This window comes from Lemur catta, chromosome 11 (genome assembly GCF_020740605.2).
Source record: "Lemur catta isolate mLemCat1 chromosome 11, mLemCat1.pri, whole genome shotgun sequence".
In the NCBI taxonomy this organism is placed as follows: Eukaryota; Metazoa; Chordata; class Mammalia; order Primates; family Lemuridae; genus Lemur; species Lemur catta.
The window spans coordinates 1344081-1368571 of record NC_059138.1 but is presented as its reverse complement, the minus strand read 5'-3'; the positions used below and the strand labels follow the sequence as shown (position 1 = coordinate 1368571).

The window sequence follows — 24491 nt, the reverse complement described above, 5'->3', positions numbered from 1 at the left end:
AATAGTTTTTCCCTCATGCCCTAAAATAAATTCACTAAAGATATGATATGTGCAGAGATCCAAAGACACAGCTTGTTTAGATATAGAGGCACTGGAATATTTAAAGTAGAACCACTAGTATTGATTGAACACTTAATAAATGCCAGATACTCTACTAAACATTTTACATGCATAATCCCATTTAATTTAGGCCTCATAAAAACCCTAAAAATAATAATTAGCATTTATTGAGCCTTTATGTGCCAACCACTATTCTAAGTGATTTACAAATATTATATGAACCCATTTACTCACCATAGCAACTGCAAGAGGCAGGTAACATGATGGCCCCAGTATGACAGAGGCACAGGCTGTGTAATCTGCCAAGGTTCTGACTCTAATTCCCAGGATTTTATTAATAAAAAAACCACTACAACACAGAAGTTCTAGTAAACAATTCATAGTGGGAAAGAAAAAGTAACAGAGGCAGCCAGGCATGTTTACATGATCTTTTACCCATTTGGATCATTCTGCACACTTCTATAAAACCACAATAAATGGCAACTAAAATAATAAGAACAAATTTAGTTAAAAGTTAGAGCCCTTAAGGTATGTCATTGGGAGGGTATCCAGCCCAACATCTCTTTTTTTTTTTTTTTTTTTTGAGACAGAGTCTCACTCTGTTGCCCGGGCTAGAGTGCTGGGGCGTCAGCCTAACTCACAGCAACCTCAAATTCCTGGGCTCAAGCAATCCTACTGCCTCAGCCTCCCAAGTAGCTGGGACTAGAGGCATGTGCCACCATGCCCGGCTAATTTTTTCTATATATATTTTTTTGGCCAGATAATTTCTTTCTATTTTTTTAGTAAAGACGGGGTCTCACTCTTGCTCAGGCTGGTCTCGAACTCCTGACCTCGAGTGATCCTCCTGCCTCGGCCTCCCAGAGTGCTGGGATTATAGGCGTGAGCCACCGCACTTGGCCCGCTCATATTTTGTATGGGTAAAATACTAAAATTTGAAACTGAGTTTCAAAATGATAGCTATAATCTTTGCAAAAGTTTATAAAATTGAGAGTCAATGATAAAAATTATGCTAAGTATAAATTCAATGTACTGCATGCAATTATAATTCCATGTTTTTGAAAATGGGCAACTGATGTTTCAACACCTTTATTTGCAGTGTTAAAAGCACTGGAAATACATTAAGGCACAAACACAGCACCTTCGCCCTCATTGCACTCACGTTGCAAACATGTGAAGACCACCTGAAGAGAGTGAGCCAAGATAAGCTATTCTCCAACTACTTTGGTTGCAAATTAGCTTATATGTTATATGTTTCATAAGTGCCCTAATTCTCTTTGCAATAGCATGAAACAAAAAGAATTAATTCAGCACCTGTCCAGGTTAGCTAGAGAGCTTCATTTCCTTTAGTAGATAAGGTAATATAATTAATACATTCAGTTTCTTACTCAAAAATCTACATAGATTTAACAAATTTATCTTTGCAAGAAATAAAATGTTTCACAAAATTTTTTAGACAAAATGTCTTAGCATGTTTTTGTGGAAAAACTACAATTTGAACTATTTAAAATAAAAATTATTTTAAAATACTTTTATACTTTCTAGGCTTTATAAAAAGCTAAAGATTTTAACCCTTTTCTTTATTCAAAAAGATTATGATTAGAGTCAATTATTTCACTGTGCTAATAAGTGGAAGGGCACAAAGAATGATGGATAAATGCACACATTTTGAGTTTCAGACAAACCTGTGTTCATGTCCTGTGTGCACTTCCATGTGACAATCTTGCTAAGTCACAGGTTCCTCATCTATGAGGCTAATGATGTGTATATAGCTGTTAAGTACTAAATGAAATAATGCATATATAACAATTGGCACAATGCCTGTCATAAAATAAATATTTAATGATTTTTTGGTTTTATTAACAGTTACATCCACCAGAGGCTACACAGTGCTACCAGCTCCACACCAAGCCACCATCCTTTCTGAGACTCTAGGCTCACTTTCGAGTTTTCCCTTTCATCTCCCCATCTGCTAGGTCCATCAGCTCCTGTCTTTGGTTACTAGCAATTTGCATGTGTCCAGAAACTCTCTCTCCCTCCCCCAATAGGCTACGAGCACAGGAACCACATACACAACTTTTAAAGAATTGTATTAATATCTAGAGTAAGAATAACCAGGCCTGGATCAAAGCTGTGCCCTTCAGGTCCAGTTCACAAACCACAGTGCATGGTCTTTGGCCTCTATTTTGACTACTCAAAAGAATTTTATCTTTTTTATGGTCTCCAAGTAACTTACTTTGAGATATGTGAGGTATAACAATAATTAGTATTATGTAAGTTATTACATAATAAATTATTATTCTTTAGTAGACTAGAGAAACATGATTATTAATATGTTGCTTTGTTTAGGCATGGTAGAAAAAAGAGAAATGCCCGTTTTAAAATCATTTGTGTTATAAAAGATGAAAGTCAATGTGTCAAGGATTGTACTCAATTTACATAAGACAGTTTTAACCCAATTAAATATCTCACAGTCCTTTCACAAAACTATAAAAACGACTCCCTACTGCAGGCGCCTGCAGGGCTCCTTGTGCTTCGCCTCACTGTTGCTCCCCAGACGTTGCATTTCACAAATGGAAGGTCCGCGGCAACTCTGCCTCGAGCAGATCTATCATTTTTCCAACAGCATGTGCTCACCTCATGTCTCTGTGTCTTATACTGGTAATTTTCATAATATTTCAAACATTTTCATTATTATTATATCTGTTATGGTGATCCACGACGACTGGTTTTTGGTGTTACTATTGCAATTTCTTTGGGGCGCCACAAATCATGCCCGTAAAAAAAGCAAACTTGATAAATGCTGTGTGTGTTCTGCTGCACTGACCAGCTGTTGCCCCATCTTTCTCCATCTTGCTCCTCCTCCTTGGGCCTCTCTATTCCCTGAGACACAAGAATATTGAAATTAAGCCAATCGATAACCCTACAGTGGGCTCTCAGTATTCAACTGAAAGGAAGAGTGACATGTCTCTCACTTTAAATCAAAAGCTAGAAATGATAGAGCTTAGTGAGGAAGGCGTGTCAAAAGCTAGGCCTCTTGCACCAAAGTTAGCCAAGTTGAGAATGCGAAGAAAAAGTTCTCGAAGGAAATTAAAAGTGCTCCTCCAGTGAACACGCTAATGTTAAGAAGCAAAACAGCCTTATTGTCGATATGGAGTTGTTTTAGTGCTCTGGATAGATTAAATTAGCTACAACATTCCCTTCAGCCAGCAGTCTCCAACCTTTTTGGCACCAGCGACCAGTTTCAGGGAAGACAATTTTTCCACAGACATGAGGGGGCATGGTTTCAGGATGATGCAAGTGCATTACATTTATTGTGCAGTCAGACCTCTCTGCTAATGACAGTCTGTGTTTGCAGCTGCTCCCCAGCACTAGCATCACCACCTCAGCTCCACCTGAGATCATCAGGCATTGGATTCTCATAAATGCGCAACCTAAATCCCTCGCATGCGCAATTTACAGCAGGGTCCGCACTATGAGAATCTAATGCAACTGCTGATGTAACAGGAGGTGGAGCTCAGGCGATGATGCAAGCAATGGGGAGCAGCTGTAAATACAGATGAAGCTTCCCTCACTTGCCCCCCACTCACCTCCTGCTGTGTGGCCTGGTTCCTAACAGGCCACAGATCAGTACCCATCCTGGTCCGTGCATGGCCTGGGGGCTGGGGATCACAACCTTAAACCAAAGCCTAATCCACAGCAAACACCTAACTCCCTTCAATTCTATGAAGGCTGAGAGAGGTGAGGAAGCTGCATAAGAAAACTTGGAAGCTAACAGAGCTTGGGTCACAAGATTTAAGGAAAGAAGTCTTCATAACGGAAAAGTGCAAAGTGAAGCACCAAATGCTAATATACAAGCTGCAGCAAGTTACCTGGAAGATCTAACCAAGCTCATTGATGAAGGTGGCTACACTGAACAGATTTTCAATATAGACAAAATGGCCTTATCTTGAGAGAAGATGCCACCTAGGACTTTCATAGCTAGAGAGAAGTCAATGCCCAGCTTCAAAGCTTCAAAGACAAGCTGACTTGCTTATTAGGGGCTCATGCAGCTGGTGACTTTAAGTTGAAGCAAGATGCTCATTTACCATTCCAAAAATCCTAAAGCCCTTAAAAATTATACTAAATCTTCTCTTCCTGTGCTCATAAATGGAACAACAAAGCCTGGATGACAGCATTTGTTTACAGCATGGTTTACTGACTAGTTTAAGCCCACTGTTGAGACCTACTGCTCAGAAAAAAAGACTCCTTTCATGCTATCAAATAGCAGTGCATGCTACAGAGAACGTGGCAAACTTCACTGCTGTCTTATTTTAAGAAATTTCCACAGCCACCCCAGCCCTCAGCAACCACTACCCTGATCAGTTGGCAGCCATCAACATCAAGGCAATTTCCATATTCACTTTACCGAGGTGGTCTGGAACCAAACCTGCATCATTTCCAAGGTGTGCCTGTATTTGTTAAGTATCTAACGTAGCAGACATTGTTCTGGATACTTTAGGGTACTACCCTAATCCTTTATGACAAGGTAGGTCCTCCATATTACAGATGGCCTTCAAGTTCAGAAACATGCCCTTGTCTCAGAGCTAGACAATCCTAAGCCACTCTTTCTAATATACTGTTAATGATTTTAGGCAACACAAATCCCATCATATCCCAAACTTCTCATATTCTTTACAGATGCCTGCAATTTTATCATTATAAATCTCTAGATCTAAATTGCATGAAGCATGTATATGTTTCTCTTCCTCATTTTGATTCTCCAATGCCTGTTTCAGTGCTGAGGAATCACCAAATATGAACTGCATGAACCAATAATATTACATTCTATATAGCTAAGTGTTAACAAGGAAACATCCTCTCAGGAAAAGGTCACGGGCCAAACTAAAGAAGTAGTTTTAGAATTAATCCTCAATTGTCAGCACAAAATGAACAAAATCACAACATATACAAAAAATTTTAAATATTAATTTTTAAGTTTTACCAGGCTGTAACTGACATAAAATAAACTATACATAAGGTGTACAAGTTGGTGAGTTTTGACATGAAGCACCAGTGATACCATCACACTTGAGCTAATGAACATACATATCCATCACCCCGAGGTTTCTCGTACCCTTCCCTCCTGTCACTCCCACCTCAGCCCCAGCCTCAGCCCCCCACTGACTGCACTGAAGACAAGACTATGTTTTCTAGAACTCTGTATGAAGGGTCACATGGTACCTATCCTTGTTTTGGCTGGCTGTGGTTCTCTATCACAATTACCTGGGGATTTTCAACACTGTGATGTGTACCAGTAGCACAGATCAGACTGAATTGTTATTGGATTGTATCCATTCACCTGCAAACAAGTCTCTGTTCTGTTCCCAATTTGCAGCTACTAAAAATAAAGCTGTCATAAACACTCATGTACAAATCTCTGTATGGACATAAGCAATCATTTATTCTGGGTAAACATGTGGGCATGGAATGGCTGGGTCACATTGTAGGTATGTGTTTTAACATCTTAAGAAAATGCCCAAATGTTTACCATAGTCGTCGTATTTCACAATCCCGCCAGCAGAGTTCAAGTTCATCCATGTTCTCACCAAACATCATATGGGCAGTCTTTTTTTAGTTTTAGCCATTCTAACAGGTATGTAGTGGTGTCTTATTGCTGTTTTAAGTTGCATTTCCCTAATTATGATGTGAACATCTGCTCATGAGCTTATTTGCCGTCCATTTGTCTTTTTTAGAAAAGCGTCTCTTCAAATCTGTTGCTAAGTTTTTCATTGGGTTGTTTTTTTATTGTTATTACTGAGTTGGGCAAGTTTGTTTTTTTTTTTTAACTCCCCCTTGAGCTAGCTGAGATGGCAAGTTCTTTATATACTCCGAGTACAAGTCCTTTATCAAGTACGTAATTTGTAGATATTCTCTCCTAATCTGTGGCATCTCTTTTCATTCTCTTAATAGTACTTTTCAAAGAACAAAATGTCTTAAAGTCTAATTTATCAATGTTTTCTTTTACAGATTGTGCTTTTGATATCTTACCCAAAAAATTATGGCCTAGCTCAATGTCACAAAGATTTTCACCTGTGTTTTTTTCTGTAAGTTTTATACCTTTAGGATTTGCATTTAAGTCTATGATGCTTTGGGTGACTTTTTGATTATGGTGCCAAGTATGGACTGAAGTTCACTTTTTACCTATAATGAATTAATTGTTCCAGCACCAATTGTTGAAAGGAATATCCTTTCTCCACTAAATTCCCTTAGCTCCTTTGTCAAAAATCAATCCACAATATATGTATGAATCTATTCTACTGAGTTGGTATGTTTGTTTATCTCTTTGCTGATATCACACGGTCTTGATTACTGTACCCTTAAAATAACCGTTAAGTCAGATATACCTAAATCCTCCAACTTTGGTCTCTTTCAAAGTTGCTTAGGCTACACTAAGTCCATTACATTCTCATCTGAATTTTAGATGAGCTTGTCAATTTCTACCAAAAATAAAAAGCCTGCTGGGATTTTGACTGGCATTGTGTTGAATCCATAGATCAACTGGGGGAGAACTGACATTGTTGAATCCGTAGATCAACTGGGGGAGAACTGACATCGTAACAATATTGTTGTTACAATGATTTTGTGCCCCCCCCCCAAATTCATAAATTGAAACCCTAATCCCCAATGTGATAGTATTTGGAGATGGAGCCTTTGGAAAGCTCTGTTGCCCAGGCTGGAGTGCAGTGGCATGATCATGGGTCACTGCAACCTCAAACTCTTGGACTCAAGTGATCCCCCTCTCTCAGCCTCTTAAGTAGCTGGAAATACAGGTGTGCACCACCACACCTAGCTTTTTTTTTTTTTAGAGACAGGGTCTCGCTATGTTGCCCAGGTTGGTCTCAAACTCCTGGCCTCAAGCAATCCTCCTACATTAGCCTCCCAAAGTGCTGGGATTATAGGCGTGAGCCATCATACCCAGCCATAATATTCCAATTTTGGCCTCTCTTTTCACATGGTCTTCATCCCTGTGTGCCTATGTCTCTGTTTTATCTTTTTATAAAAACACGCATCACTGGATTAGGGCCCTCCCTAATCCAGTATGACCTCATCTTAACTAATTATGTCTGCAAAAACCTTATTTTCAAATAAGGTCACATTCTGAGGTCCTGAGTGGACTGAATTTTGGGGGAACACTATTCAACTCAGTAAATATGGCAAAAAGGACTTTGCAGGAGAACTTGACCCACCTTTGCTAAAGAGAGTCACATGGGAAACATGAGAAAAGAGGCAAGCAGTCTCTAGGAGCAAAGACTCTCAGTCCTACAACCACAAAGAACCAAATTCAGCCACCAATCTGAATGAGCCTGGAAGCAAATTCTCCCCCAGAGCCTCCAATAAGGAATGCAACCCTGAGAACACCTTGAATTCAGCCTGTGAGACCACACAGAGGGCCTTTGCTGGCCACAAGAGAACATCAGTTTAATAAGATTTTACTAAGGGAAATGTTTGAACTGAGAATATGATATCCCATTAATTCCATCCATCAGTGTAAAATAATGCTTCTCCATGCACTCTCTCTCCAGTACTCTGCCTGGCAAACTCTAGCCTACTTGGCCTCCCTGAATCCCCATCTTTTCTCCTCAACCCAGAACACCACTGAGCTCCACCTGGGTTCCCTGTCTCCGCACTGACCTGGACACTCTCTCCAGGCAACTATTGTCTCCCATCTCTCGAGGATTATCCTTCATTGCCTATAGCTTCTTGAAGACCAGGTTGTTTCAGGTGGCAGGGTAATCCAGTCCCTCTTACTCCATATCAGCCAGACTATATTTAGTTTTTGAAGTGTTTCTCTACCAACACTTGAATATTGGTCTTTGTCATTTTTCCTACTCCATGTCTGAGCCATAGTACTTGATAAAACAATACAGGAAAAGCTCTAGGCATAAAACATCGCAGCAGAGTGCTTATTCTTTACTACCTACCTATGCTAATGGATTTGTTTATCATTAAAAAAATGTTTCTTAACCTATAGTTACCTACTCTATTTCAAGTTGACCTCCCCCAAATACTCACTGATATCCCTGGCCCTTTTTAAAAATTCTTTAAATGTACAACTCAACAACAAAATAAAGTCTCTGTTTATTATAAAAAGAACAAATATCAACTTGTATGTCTTAGTTTTCTTTTACTAGATGGAAATATTGTGACATATCCATTCTCTTTATTCTCTTGCCCTAAATTCCTAAAATTTAACTGTTCCAATATGCACTTCTACAATGGGACTCCAAGATACTTCACAAATACTATCAAGCTTATTCTTTTCTCTCCATTTTCCAAAACCTTTCCTTTATGTTCTTTGATATATTCAGAAAGTGCTATCTACTCAAATGATGGTATGCTAGAAATATTTTAAACATAATTATGAAATAATTGCAAAGCCTCACTTGGGTTATGCTGTTCAATACCTGCTTTTAATTCACATACAGAAAAACATCACTGCTTAGGAAAAAAAGGTACTAGTTTTGTATCTTCTCCAGACAAAGAATTGCTTTAGATTGAAAGGACCTCTCTTTCTGTTTCTGGACTAAAAGATCTTTATTTAAATAAAATATTTAACTAGCATAAATATAATATTTGTTAAGAACCTGAACTTAGGCCAGGCGCAGTGGCTCATGCCTGTAATCCTAGCACTCTGGGAGGCTGAGGCGGGAGGATCGCTCGAGGTCAGGAGTTCGAGACCAGCCTGAACAAGAGCTAGATCTCATCTCTACTAAAAAAAAAAATAGAAAGAAATGATCTGGACAGCTAAAAATATATATATAGAAAAAAATTAGCCAGGCATGGTGGCACATGCCTGTAGTCCCAGCTACTTGGGAGGCTGAGGCAGAAGGATCGCTTAAGCCCAGGAGTTTGAGGTTGCTGTGAGCTAGGCTGACGCCACAGCACTCTAGCCTGGGCAACAGACCGAGACTCTGTCTCAAAAAAAAAAAAAAGAACCTGAACTTAAGAATTGTTCAAAATAAACAAAAGTTTACTTTTATTTTAGTGCACCAAAAATTCTGTAGAAACATAGAAACTTGGAACAGAAAAGAATCTAAGATCCCCTTCTGTAACTCACTCATAAACTGAACTCTTTTCAAAAAGAGAATCAGTAAATTCCCCACAAATTCCATAACTTACAAATGATAGGCCTGGGCTTAGATTCCAGATCTCTTGCTCTTTCTTCATTACTATATGATATCTCACACTTAACATTCTGGGTGAAAAAGGCACAATACTTTGAATTTTGTAAATATTATCTGCCAAAAAGAACATATCACTTTAACAAGATTTTACTAAGGGGAATAATGAATATGCTATCCCATTAATTCTATCCAAACATGTAAAACAAAAGGCTTCGCTGAGCCTGTGATCAGTTTGTAAGACGGTAAAACAGAACAACACACTTCTACATCTGTTTTCTCAGTGGTTTATGTGTGGGTTACATATGAACACTCAAGCCTTCTTAAAACACCAAAACACTTTCAACTACAGAAAAGCTTTTTAAAAATCTAGTTTCAATAAAACATTGAATGTACTCTATGTACTTAGCATACTATAATGTGCTCTAACAAAACCAAGGTATTCACATTATTTGTGATTTAAAAAACCTCCACAGTCATCATGGCAGATGTCTGGGTGAGTGGCACTCTATGTCTACACGCCTGGTTTGCATTAATACCTATCAGCTCTCTACGACACTGAAAGGGGACTGCAACTCTGTCACTCAGTTTCCTCATACATGTACAACAGGCTACAACTCAGAGGGCTCTGATGAAAAGCGGAAGAGAAGTAACACCTAAAATGTTAAGAAAATGTCTGTGCCTCTTCCTTGCCCTGTCTTAAAATGAAATCAATGCTACCAAAGAACTGAAAATTTCTGAGGTACACCAGCATTTAGACTACACAAAGACAAGAAAATGATGTGAGTTATAGCTAAAATTAGCTCTCAAACATTTCCTTAAAGAATTATTCTGATTAATTTCACCAAAAAAAGGCTTCTACAACAAAAACTTGCATACATATGACTTTTTTTTTTTTTTTTTTTTGAGACAGAATCTCACTTTGTTGCCCGGGCTAGAGTGAGTGCCCTGGCGTCAGCCTAGCTCACAGCAACCTCAAACTCCTGGGCTCAAGCGATCCTCCTGCCTCAGCCTCCCGAGTAGCTGGGACTACAGGCATGCGCCACCACGCCCGGCTAATTTTTTCTATATATTTTTTTAGTTGTCCAGATAATTTATTTCTATTTTTAGTAGAGACGGGGTCTCGCTCAGGCTGGTCTCGAAATCCCGACCTCGAGCGATCCACCCGCCTCGGCCTCCCAGAGGGCTAGGATTACAGGCGTGAGCCACCACACCCAGCCACATATGACTTTAAAAATACATAAAAATGACAATGACAAAAAAGTAGGCATAAAAAATAAATTGGAAATCAATATACCAATTTGCTAACGATATGAATGTAGCAGAATTTGGATCATTTTTTTCTCCCCACTTTCCTGCATATTCTAAGTCTTCTATAAGGAGCCCATAAAGTCCTCTAAAAATCACAAGGCATATATTTAAACACCTTTATGAAACTCAAAGTTCTCCATATCCCCGTATCATATAACTTCCTCCATAAAACGCATTAAAAGGACAGAAAACAACAAAGCTGAATGGAGATGGGAATGCCGGGCCGGCTCACACAGCTGCGGGGCTCACTTCATGCACCAGCCTCACCGAGCACACAAGTCAAATTTTAGCCTCACAAAAATTACAAATTACCACATGTCAAGGAGCCTCAAAGATTGCTCTCAAACAGTTATAACCATGAACATAAATCCTTAAATGTTAAGGCTCTACTATACTTCTATATTCAGAAGGAAAAAAAAGAACTATCATTTGCAGCACAAAAGGAAGCTTGTCTTGTTGCTGACCTATAAATGTACATGCTTCCAGAATTTACCTTTCTATCATATACATCCCTTTTATACAGTAAAAAGTACAAATTCACATTCTTCTCTGGAAGTCAAAAGTTAAAAATAAAACTTTGGGCCAGGCGTGGTGGCTCACGCCTGTAATCCTAGCACTCTGGGAGGCCGAGGCGGGTGGATCGCTCAAGGTCAGGAGTTCAAGACCAGCCTGAGCGAGACCTCGTCTCTACTAAAAATAGAAATAAAAATTATCTGGACAACTAAAAATATATATAGAAAAAAAATTAACCGGGCATGGTGGCGCATGCCTGTAGTCCCAGCTACTCGGGAGGCTGAGGCAGTAGGATCGCTTAAGCCCAGGAGTTTGAGGTTGCTGTGAGCTAGGATGATGCCAGGGCACTCACTCTAGCCCGGGCAACAAAGTGAGACTCTGTCTCAAAAAATAAATAAATAAATAAATAAATAAAACTTTGCCTTAGGTGAAAGTTCACAAAAAAAAAAGAAGTATCTACTCTGACTAACCAATACACTTACAAAAGTAAAACAGTTATCAAAAGCTAATTAAAGAAATCTTTATCAACAGATCATAACAAGCAGCAATGTCTACTGGACAACTAAGAAAATGGTTCAGAATCCTGAATCCAGAATTTTGAATCCAGAAAGGTTCTAAATACCAACTACTTTAGTTTGTCATGAAATTACATGCCTTTTATTATATATTGATTGATCAGCTTTTCTCAATCTAATTAAATACAAAAAATTAAGTTTATCAACCAGAATAAATGTGAAAGTTTCAGACTTAGCTTATGCTAATCTAATTATAAATTTTGCAACATATAAGTTACTATGAGAAAAATATCTAATATACAGATATAATAATGTATCTGTTATACATTGCTAAGTAGTAATTATATTTGCAGCAACTTTGCAAAGCTTAATAAGTTTCTAGCATTTTACAAACATACATACATAAATATCCCTTAACTGTATTCTATAATTTTAATAAATCATTCTTAAATTAAAAATTACTGTTAGGGTCAATACACATACTTATATTATTTCATATTAACTTGTAAAATAAGTATTAGTCAAACTGCTCTACTTCAGAAAGCTAAAATTACATGATTCCATATAGCAGTAGGACTCTCAAAATTCAAAAACATTGTAGTTTGTCTAAATAAGTATCAGTGGCAACCTATTTGAAAGATATCCAATGCCCATCCCCAAAAAAGGTATTTACATTTAAAGGTTATTTAATAATCCCAGAATATTCAGTTTAAAAGAAAACAAAACAAGACTGAATTGCCAGATCACCATAGGATGCATTAACTTCTAGCTCCACCTGCTGGAGTCACAAAATATTTTAAAAATCCAATATGCAATACTATGGAGCAAATAATTCATCACTTTTCCTCAAATAGACCAAAAAAACTTCATGAATTTAAGTTAGAAAATTAATCAAAGTTCAACCATATTCAATTGTTTCCAAAATGACAAAACTAAGTTAAAAACAATACTTTAGTAGAATTGAAGATCTAACTAATCCAATCGTCAAAAAGTGACTACACAATATTGTAAAATTCTACTAAGAAAGCATAAGTGTTAGAGAAAAGACTACAAGTGTGCTTTCAAATAGTGTGAAAACTTCAGAATTAGACTAGCCTCTGCTTATTTACTTAGAAGAAAAAATGAGTTTTAGCAATGAGTTGTGAAAACTTTTACCTTAACTTTTTTCTTATAATAAAAAAGCAATATATGTCCATCGTATAAATATTATACAATGTAAATACCAAAACAATTATATCATATAATCCTACTACCTTGAGAAAAACAGTTATATCCTTTGTAATTACCCTTCAAGATATTTTTCTGTGCACCTACATACACATGTACTTTATTTTCTTTTTACAAAAGAGGTATCTGTAAATATGCTTGTTTCCAATATCTTTATATATCAACAAATGCTCCTCTACATCATTGTCTATAATGGCCAAAAAAGCATTCTACTGTTTGGATCTACCAAAATATAATTAAGTTAATTTCCTACTCCAAACAATTAGATTTTTTATTTTTAATATTATAGAAAATACCTCAATATACAGTAACTATCTTGATGCACATTATAGTAAATGACAGAACTATTGAGACCAATTAGTTAGTAACATTTAACTAATAATGGTACATTAAAAATTATTAAAGGTTTATTTTTGATGTAATATCTATTCATAAGTAAATACAATACTTTTATGTTTGCTTATAATATAAAAGTTTGGGTTTTTTTGAGCTTCTATAAAACTTAATATATTTTTTAAAAGAAGGAATTTGCACTATTCCTTCATGACATTCAAAAGAGCATGTCATCTCTTCCTGATGACAAACCAAAATAAGCACACGGTTCTTGCAGAGCCTAGACAGATTCACTGTGGTTACCTTTTAAAAGAATGAATCTCAAACCAGGCAACCATGTTATAAATGTATGTCTCTGTCTGTGGTCAGAAGGGAGAGGACAGGTTAGTAAAAATTGGGCCCCACTGGGGAAAAATACCTCAAAAACTGAATCGTCTCCTGACTTTATTTAAAGCTACAACTTAATTTCATCATTTTCTTTTTTCCCAAAATTTTATTCTTATTTGTTTTTTATTGTAAACTCACACTGCATAAAATTAGTCATTTTAAAGTGAATAATTCAGTGGCATTTAGTGTATTTGCAATGTTCTGCAACCACCATCTTTATCTAGTTCCAAAACATTTTCATCATCCCAAAAGGAAAGCCTAGTAAGCAGTTGTATCACTGCTTTTCGATTTACGGAACTGAAGGGTTTCATATTTTTCTACTAATTTTTTAACAGTATACAAGGTACATAAAATGTATACAAATGGGTACTTTATTTTTTCTATTTTGTACCCTTGTTCCTAACTTAATTATAACAACATAAATTTTCACTACCATCTTCATGTGTCATCTCTACCCTCTTTGTTCCATCCCGTAATAAATTATAGTTGCTGGAATGTCATGACCCAGCTCACACTGGGCGAATGATGGGACACACCTCACAGCACCAGGCTGACGAGTGGCGGTGACCCAGGAGAAGCTCAATGCCCAGAGCATCCCCATCAGTTCTGTCTCCCTCCAGTGTTCCAATGTCATTTTTGTATATCACATTTTTCAAGCTGTTTTCACATCATAGACAGAGGTACATCCTGTCACACGATATAAACTTTTAGAACTAAGGCTAATATTTTATTTATTTATGTTATAAAATTCTGGTGCAGAGAAGTTAATCAGCATTCCAAGGTAGTATAGTTAAAATGTAACATCTCAAACCTATGTGTCCAAACATTTTATTTAAACCAAATTAAATACGTTTACATATACAAAAGCATTCTCAACACATACTTAGCCTCTAATCTGTATGTGATTTACACATTAAAGGAAGAATCGATCAAAAACACCCATATTGATAATTTTATAAGATAAGTCATTACATTTCTTTTCAAATTAAATTCATTTTTACCAAAGTATTCCTAATGTTACAATTAATAACCTTCATTCCTTCAATCAATAAATATTTATTAAGCATTTCAGTGTGAAAGTACTAGAACAGATGCTCCATGGGAGATTAAAGGAACTTCAGAAATTCTCTGAGTCCTCAAAGAATCCCGTAAATGTCACAAAACAGTAAATGACTGATTGACAAGTGAATGTGGATAATAAAACTGTGCTTTGAGGAAAAGGAAATAATCAGACCTTTCAGGAACTGCTGGACACTGGCTATGAGCTGACACTGATTCCAGGAGACCCTCACTGTGGCCACCAGTAGGAGTAGGGACTTGTAGAGGTCAGGTGATCAACTGAGTTTTAGCTCAAGTTCCACTCATAGTGAGTCCCCACACCCATCTTGTGGTCACGTGCCCAGGTCCAGAATGCATAATTTAAATGGACACACTCAGCAGCTGGCACAATGCCCACACTGACCTGTGGAGCAAGGGCTATTATGGTGGGAAAGGCCACACAGATGTCACCAGAACTGAGTCCACCTAGGAAAACAGTCAACCAAAGCAACACCCATTCTTGGAGGGACTGTGAGATTAGTGCCACCATCAAGGACTTGGAAGACACAGGGGAGGTGACTCCCACCACAGCCCCATTCTACTCTCTGATTTGGCCTATGCAGAAGGCATATAGATGTTGGAGAAAGAGGATTATCGTTAAACTTAACTACATGGTGACTCCAACTACAGCTTCTGTACCAGATGTGGTTTCATCGTTTGATCAAATTAACACATCCCCTGGTAACTGGTATGCAGTTACTGGTATTTTTTTCTCTGTACCTGTCAGTAAAGACCACCAAGAGCAGTTGACTTTCAGCTGGCCAGCAATATACCTCCACTGTCCTATGTCAGGCATGCACCAACTCTCCAGCCCAGTGTCATAATTTAGTTTGCAAGGACCCTGATCACCTTTCCCTCCCATAAGACATCACACTGGTTCACTACCTTGATGATATTCTGCTGACTGGACATAGTGAGCGAGAAGTAGCAACTACTCTAAACTTATTGGTAAGACATGTGTGTGTCTGAGAATGAGAAATAAATCCAATAAAAATTCAGGGGCCTTTTATCTGAATAAAATTTCTGGAGGTCCAGTGATGTGGAGCATACCAAGATATCCCTTCTAAAGTGAAGAATAAATTGTTGAATCCAGCTCTTCCTATACCAAAAAAGAGGTACAATACCTGGCAGGTCTCTTTGGATTTTTGAGGCAACACATTTCTCTTTTGGGTGTGTTACTCCAGCCCATTTACTGAGTGACCTGAAAAGCTGCTAGTTTTGAGTGGGGCCCAGAACAAAAGAAGGCTCTACAACAGGCCCAAGCTGCTGTGCAATATGCTCTGCCACTGGGCCACATGATCCAGAAGATCCAATGGTACTTGCCATGGCAGTGGCAGACAGGGATGCTGTTTGGAGCCTTTAGCAAGTTCCTATAAGTGAATTACAGCCCAGCCCTTAAAATTTTGAAGCAATTCTCTGCTATCATCTGTGGACAACTACTCTTCTTTTGAGAAACAGCTCTTGGCCTGCTACTGGGCTTTAGTAGAGATTAAGTGCTTAACCATGCGCCACCAAGTTACCATGTGACCCAAGCTGCCCATCATTAAATGAGTGTTTCCTGGCCCACCAAGCCATAAAGGTGGGCATGCACAGCAGCAATGCATCATCAAATCGAAGTGGTGTATATGTGATTGGGCCCAAGTGGGCCCTAAAGGCATAAGTTACATAAAGAAGTGGCCCAAATACCCATGGCCCCCATTCCCACTATACTGCCTCCTCTCCCCCAGCCTGCACCTAACGTTTCATGGGGAGTTCCCTGAATCAGCTGACAGAGGAAGACCTGGGCCTAGTCTACAGATGTTTACAACTTTATATAATATGCAGGCAACACTCATAGGGTGACAGCTGCAGCACTACAGCCCCTCTCTGACACATCCTGAAGGGCACAGGTCAAAGGAAAGCCTCCTAGTGGGCAGAACTGTGGGCAGTGCATCTGGTCGTTTACTTTGCTTGGAATGAGAAGTAAGTAAACGTGATTATATACCAATTAATGGGCTGTGGCCAATGGTTTGGCTGGATGGTCAGGGATTTGGAAGAAACTTAATTGGAAAAATGGTGACAAGGAAATTGGGGATAGAGGAAAACGAACAGACTTCTCTGAATGGGAAAAAAAGGATATCTGTGTCCCATGTGAATGCTCACCAAAGGGTGACCTCGGCAGAGGAGGACTTTTATAATCAGGTGAATAGGATGACCCGTTCTATGAATACCAGTCAGCCTCCTTCCCCAGCCACACCAATAGGCTCGTGAACAAAGCAGCCCTGGTGGCAGGGAGGGTGGTTACACATGGGCTCAGCAACGTGGACTTCCACTCACCAAGGCCAACCTGGCTATGGCCACTGCTGAGGACCCAATCTGCTAGCTGTGATTATTGTTTTCCACACCAAATATGTGTTTCTTTAAACACACGTGAACATATACATATACATATATTTATCTGTGTTAGGGCCTTACGTGTAACAGGCAACTAAAGAATTAAAAAATTTTTCCATAGCATTGTCATATCCCATATTGCATAAAATGTATGCCTTTGCTTATGAAAACCTTCACAAAATGCATCAACTTTCAAAAACCTAGCAGGACCAAAGTGTTACAACTACAGTCTTTAACACAATGCAGCACTAGCATAGGAATAGACAGAAAACCAGGGGCTGGAAGTAAAGCCTTTTTCTTGCTTACTTGGAACAGACAGTAGATTAGGTACTTTAAAATATATACATATTCCATTTAGTCCACATAATAATTCTATCAACTAGACCTTAATATGTCCATTTTATAGATAAAAGACTGAGACTAAGAAAGCTTAAGCAATTTGCTTGAGGTTGCTGCCAGTTAAAGACAGACCTGAAATTCAAACCAGGTCTAGCTGGCTCCAAAACATGTGCACCTGAGCCAGAAAACAAACTCTCATGTAATAATTTACCATACCAAAAATGGAGCATAAAAAATCAGTAGAGAAAAGAAGAAATATTCAATTAATGATACGGAGACAACTAGCTAACTTTGGGAAAAGAGTTAGAGAAAAGGTAGTTAACCATCTGTATAAACCATCTGGATTAAACAATTAGGGGTAAACAAAACCATTTTATAAAAAAACAAGAAAAAAATTGAATATTTGTCACATCTCAAGATGGGAAAAAGATCTTCTAAACCTAAAACAATCAGAGAAATCAAAGGAAGAGAAAGACCAACCTAAAAATATAACCATTCTGGAAATCAAAATAGCAAATGAAATTAAAAAGCAAAATAACAGGCCGGGCGTGGTGGCTCACGCCTGTAATCCTAGCACTCTGGGAGGCCGAGGCGGGTGGATCGCTTGAGGTCAGGAGTTCGAGACCAGCCTGAGCAAGAGCAAGACCCCATCTCTACTAAAAATAGAAAGAAATTATCTGGACAACTAAAAATATATATAGAAAAAATTAGCTGGGCATGGTGGCGCATGCCTGTAGTCCTAGCTACTCGGGAGGCTGAGGCAGAAGGATTGCTTGAGCCCAAGAGTTTGAGGTTGCTGTGAGCTAGGCTGACGCCACGGCACTCACTCTAGCCCGGGCAACAAAGCGAGACTCTGTCTCAAAAAAAAAAAAAGAAAACCATTTATAAAAATTGGATAAAAGGCTGATGTTTTCACATAAAAAGAGATCATAAATTCAATATGAAAAGAAAACAACCAAAGCAAAGGACATGAAACAAATAAAATGACGTAAGTATTATATGTTTTTATATATTTTATAAATTAAAATTAAAATGTCCTACCTCACTAAAAATTCTTAAAAATTCAAATTACAATAATGAGAAACCCACTTTCTATCCATGAAATTGGAAAAGATTTTAAGGATACTAATATTCAAAGTGCCTGACTTTGTGGTTAAAAACAAGAGGCTCCTTCATGCTCTATCGGAGAATATAAACAAGTAATTCTAGAAAAAAGTTTGGCAATAATGTTTGTTAGCCTAATAATTTTCATTCTAATTATCATCTAAGGAAGTTGTAAGAAACCCAAATAATAATTAAAATTTGAAAATCCTCTAAATGCTCAACAAAGGAGACTGGTTAAATAAAATGTTCCACAAAAAGGCAGGTTCAGCACCTAGGGAACAAATCAGCTGTTGTTTATTTCAAATCTGAGAAAAACCAATGTAGTAACTCATTAGAGGAATAAATAGTTCCACCCTTAAAAACAACAAAATAACCTTTGAAAACCACTAGGTTAATATATTGTTATATACATGACTCATGTTACAGCCACTGCAAATGTTTTCAAAGAACATCAATTGCCAGAGAAAACAGTCACAATATTAAATGGTTCAAAAAATGTAAACTGTATATGCTATAACATACACACACATACAGTGAAAAAAGTGAATTTTTCTCTTTTGCACACTTCGGTATTTTCCACATTGTGTGTAGTAAGCACATATTACTTTTATGATCAGGAAATAAATAAGGAAGTGGTTGATATTGCTGCTGCTGTTCTTAACACACAGGGCACAGTGTTAGCAACAGCCTAAGACATGGCCAAAATAACATCACCTACAAAAAGTATACTCTGTACTTTCTCAGCCAACAAGAGACAGGGAATTTACTCTTGTCATACAAATAAAATTGATAATCTCTTAAATTTTAATTTGTTCTTTTCTTCTGTTGGATTATACCACCAAGAATATGATAGCACTTGAAAAGAGAAGTTACATCAGTCTAACGCAGTAAAGCTTTTTACAGCACCTGTAGTAATCATGCATCACACAGTAACGTTTTCCAAATGTAAAATGCCAAAAATAAAAACCAAAGCATAGTTAATTGTGATAATACTACACAGGCAAATCATTCCTTTTTTTTTTTTTTTTTTTTTTTTTTCCTTTTTTTAGATAGGGCCTTGCTCTGTTGCCTGGGCTAGAGTGGCTAATTTTATTATTTTTTTGTAGAAATGGGGTCTCACTATGTTGCTTGGCTGGTCTCAAACTCCTGGCCTTAAGTGATCCTCCCTGCCTCAGCCTCCCAAAGTGCTGGGATTCCAGGCTCAAGCCACTGCACCCAGCCCTTACTTCTTTATGCTAACTTCCAGAAATTATAGATTCACTGACCTACACTACACAGTTAATGGAAATAAGTGATCTCTGATACACTTTTTCTAGGTCAAATGGCAAGTTAGCTTAAGTATTGTTAAAGGAGGATATTTTATTTTAACTCATAAGAAGGTTCTTTAGTAATAAAAAAATACTATCAGAAATCTTTTATCTTAAAAAATGAGATGAAGAAATTCAAACACAGTAAATTCTTGTCACTGACTATTCTTCTAGATACTGTTTCACAAAAAGAGTATCTTCACTAATTATAAAATTTCTCTTCATTGCCATGGGGAGAAAAGATTTGGGTCCATATGAAAATTCATCTGGAAATAAGGTGTCCCAATTTTGTCATCTGCCTTTGCTGTTCAAAAACAATGTATGTGACCCACTATAACCTAATAAAATAACTATTAACACTTTAATAAAATAATAACTAACAACACTTATAGTAACTAGTAACACAAATTAACAATACTTTTTTTTTCTTTTTCCCTTCTTTCACTCATGCACTTTGACTTTAAACAACACTCTTAAAATGAGGGCAGGGTATGAGCAGGACAGAAATCAGCATCTCTAAGCTCCATAACCAATTCTAACAGATAATTATAAAATTTTAAGAACCCTCAAGAAAGAATTATGCTAGTACCTTCTATGTGAGAAAAAAGTTCAGTGTACTTACACTAAACTGATATGTTAAAAACAGGAGGATTCTTCATAAAGAATAAAGAAAGAAAAAACACATTTCACAGCCTAAACTGCCATCATAATAGATAGCTACTACCTGGTAAGTGCCTATTAAGAGAGTTATTTTAAATACATCATTCCTATTCCTAAAAACAAGCCTGCAAAGTGGGTTTTATTTATCATCCCAATCAAGATAAAAGAAAACTGCAGTCAGAGAATAGTGACTTGCCCAAAGTCTGCTAGGAAATGGCAAAGCTAAGTTTGGAATGCAGGTCTATTTGCTGTCAAAGCAATATATTAATACCATGTTACCTATAATGTCAGTCACAATTTTTTTAAATCACATTAAAGTTTATACTTGACAGAGAGTGTTTTCCCCTTACATCATCTATTTTGAAATAACTAAAGAAACTAATTACAAATAAATAAAATAGAAACTATAGCTGATGTTTTTTAGGTCTTGAATGGAGGTTAAATTTTTCTGACATATTCAGATAAACCAAAATTCCTTGCTAAATATTTAGAGGAATATCTGTTTATCAAAATCACAGTAAGCATACAAACAATTTACTGATTAAGTAAAAGAAAAAAGTCTTTCACAAGTGACTAAAAATAGAAGTGACAAGTAAAATCTGGTTTTCTGACTTTATTAAGGACCCAAATGGTTCACTGGAGGAAATCACAAATTATGAATGAAACTAAGAAAAATCTAAAAATACAGTGCAATAAAAAATTAAAATATTAATTGTGATTATATAAAGCAATATATACTAACCATGAATCAGGGAGCCGTTTAGCCACTGAATGTAGTAGTTCTGAGGAAAAGAAAGCAGGATTTCATTGCTGATTATTGAGAAGGGTAAAAGCAAAACAGCTCCAGCTGAAACTGCTAAAGTGAACGTGCTCAAAAACAACCTGGAAGAGAGAAGAGTCATCATCACTAGTGATCTGAAAACGCAATGAATATGGAAGTAATCAAAAAGAATACAAACTCTTCAATATTTTAATCAAAAAGGTATTATATAAGAATTTCATTAAATATATGTAGTTGGGAAACAAATGATATAAGTATGATCCTAGAAGTTAAACTAAACGAACTCTAAAAATCCTTAATAGGTCATTAAGTCTAATGGACTAAAAAGATATATATTTATACATACATATGTACACACACACACATATATAAGAGTACTTCACACATTTTACAAAGAATAAATTATACATCATTCCTCTTTTAAATATAAGTATTTGTTTCACAATTGCATTTAATTAACAACTGACAATATATGCTAACAGCAATGCAACAACTATTTCAGGTGAAAAAATACTTCTGAAAGCAATATTAAAAAACAAATTAATTTAAAATGGTTATTTCAGAGGAACAAAAACTAACAAAGCCATTGGCCTGGTATCTCTTGAATGGATAAAGGTTAAATAAAATATAGCAATAAATAGTACAAAACTGTTAAACGATATTATTCTATTAAACAATATTTAAAACACTATTCTCTCATTTTTAAAAAGATATCTATGATATGTATTGATATGGAAAAATATCTAAAATAAATTAAGTCAACAAAAACAAACTGAAGAAAAGCATGGACAGTAAATCTAAAACATTCTCTCTGCTCACTCCCCCCAAAATACATATATACAATCAGGAAAATAGAGGTATAAAAAAATCCAGCATGCTATATAACAGTCCCATAGGAGAGAGGGATTATAAGGCGCTTTCACCTTCTCAGCTAACACATTTCTGAAATGTTTTACATTTTTACAACAAATACCTAATTTTTAAAAGATTTTTAAAAGAATAAAATGGCCAAAAAAAGGGAACTTCACAAACATTAGCAATAGAACCTTAATTTAATATCCATTCCATTAAAGTTGATATTGGAATATAAAAATAAATCTAAGAAAATATTAAGTATTTTTAAAAGCAGGAAAAAAAAAATCATACTAAATGCCAAAAAAAACACATCTAATGGGCTGGGCGCGGTAGCTCACGCCTGTAATCCTAGCAATCTGGGAGGCCGAGGCGGGCGGATCGCTTGAGGTCAGGAGTTCGAGACCAGCCTGAGCAAGAGCGAGACCCCTGTCTCTACTACTGGCCAACTAAAAATATATATAGAAAAAAATTAGCCGGGCATGGTGGTGCATGCCTGTATTCCCAGCTACTCGGGAGGCTGAGGCAGTAGGATCGCTTGAGCCCAGGAGTTTGAGGTTGCTGTGAGCTAGGCTGACGCCACGGCACTCACTTTAGCCCGGGCAACAGAGCGAGACTCTGTCGCAAAAAAAAAAAAAAAAAAAAAAAAAAAAAAAAAAAAAAAAAAAAACCAAAACCACATCTAATGGAGTAACTGTGAGGCCAATGCCATCTTGTGGCAAACAACAGAAGTGTATTCCTACTTAAAAGCCAAAAATAACAAGGAAACCTCCTCTGTTCAGTAAATCTGTGATAAATTTTTAAATGTAGACCATATCATATATACCAAAAATATAATTCAAATACGACATAGAGGAACTTTTATGAATTGGCTTTGCTGACTAGACATTTCCTGAGAAAGCACTCAGTCCTCACGTCGGGGTCCACAGGCAGCTCTGGCAGTGACCAGCCAGCAAGTGATCTCGAGCAAGCTGCTCTAGTCAGGTGAGGAAGTTATCCTGATCGCTGTCATTCCTTCTGACTCTACAATCGAGATCAAATCCAAAATCTCACCATTCCAGGTCCTTCACAGATATGCCAATGTAATTTTCCAGGCTTTCTCTCACAGTGACCCATTCCAACAAACACTTAGGCTCACCTAACTTCCTCATTTCCCAAACATCCAATGGATTTTTAGGGTTCCCTACCCCTCCGCACAATCTGCTCTCTTCCTAGGGTATCCTTCTGTACTACGCATGACAAATTCATATGTAAATTTAAAGACAGACCTCAAATATCATTTGGCCTGTGAGGCATTCCTTGCCTTCTCCCTCCTCTCTCCTCTAGGCTCGCATATACTTTGAGTACATAGTTCGCAATGAGGGTCAGTCATAGTTCCCAAATCAAAAACTAGAAGCCATGACCTGACAAAAGGAGTAAGCTTATGGGGGCAAACAGATAAAGTATTTAAAGGCACAAGTGACCCAGAAAATCCTGAATATACCAGAACCTATTACACTTAGGGTATTGTAATTGGTTCTAGAGATACAAAAAACACAACATCATCCCTGACTGTACTTGAGTGGCTCTAAAGAGAGCCACTCATAAAGGGCTGTGATGGAGCCAGAGGCTGGCAGAGATCCCTGAAAGTAAGGCCCTGAGCTGAAAAAGCACAGTAGTGGTCATTGCTCATGTAACCACAGAAAAGTGCCCGTACAGAATGGAGGGATAGTTTCAGAAATGTTACCTTCTGAAAAGGAGTAATATTTTTAAAAAGTACATCTTCAGAGTAATGCATCTTTTGCAATTACGGTAGTAGTAAGACAAGAGTGTTTCCCTGAATATCTGACACTTGTGACTCCTTCCTTAACCCAACCAGGAAGGCAGAACCTCTCCTTGTCTAAATAAGGTGATGAGGGCACACACTTGGACATTGAATATACCTAGTGTAACAAAGCCGTATCTATAGGTCATATTGTAAAGTGTCTTTGCAAGGTGATGATGAATTAAAACAGTAAGACTACCTTGAATCTCTTTAACACTCCACAAAGCTTTCACATACCTTCAGTCAGCAAACAGGAGCCAGGATCCTCGACTCTTGAGTCTCTAATGCCCTGTTCTTAACCACCATCATCAGGCTCTTCCCAAGCTCTGTACCATGTCCCTGCTGCCCCTCATTCAAACAAATGACCGAGTCTCCTATTTCAGAGTGGAAAAAGAGGGGTATACTCCCTCCACACTTACCACCTCATAGAGCTATCAACAGACACAATATTCTCCTGTCTCTCAAGGGAGGACGTCTTCTTCCTTCTGCCCATGTGCACTGATCTCTAACTCTGCCGTCTCCAAGGGCCTTGCTTTACTGGTCACCCCACTCTTAACCTTCAGCCTCATCCTCCCTCTACCTGCTGGCCCACCAAGGATAAACATCCTCAGGTGTTTCTGCTCTTATAGAAAGCTTAAGAGGATTTTACATGTCATATCTTTACTT

At 37.4% G+C, this 24491-nt stretch overlaps 1 protein-coding gene across 1 annotated transcript in view; it reads right to left on the bottom strand.

Annotated features, from left to right (window-relative positions):
* Nucleotides 1-24491, bottom strand: part of LMBR1 (limb development membrane protein 1) — a 140291-nt gene that overhangs the window by 88738 nt on the left and 27062 nt on the right. The window contains exon 4 of the mRNA XM_045564605.1: nucleotides 21131-21270. Within this exon, the coding sequence (XP_045420561.1) occupies nucleotides 21131-21270 (140 nt within the window). The remainder of the gene's footprint in view (nucleotides 1-21130; nucleotides 21271-24491) is intronic.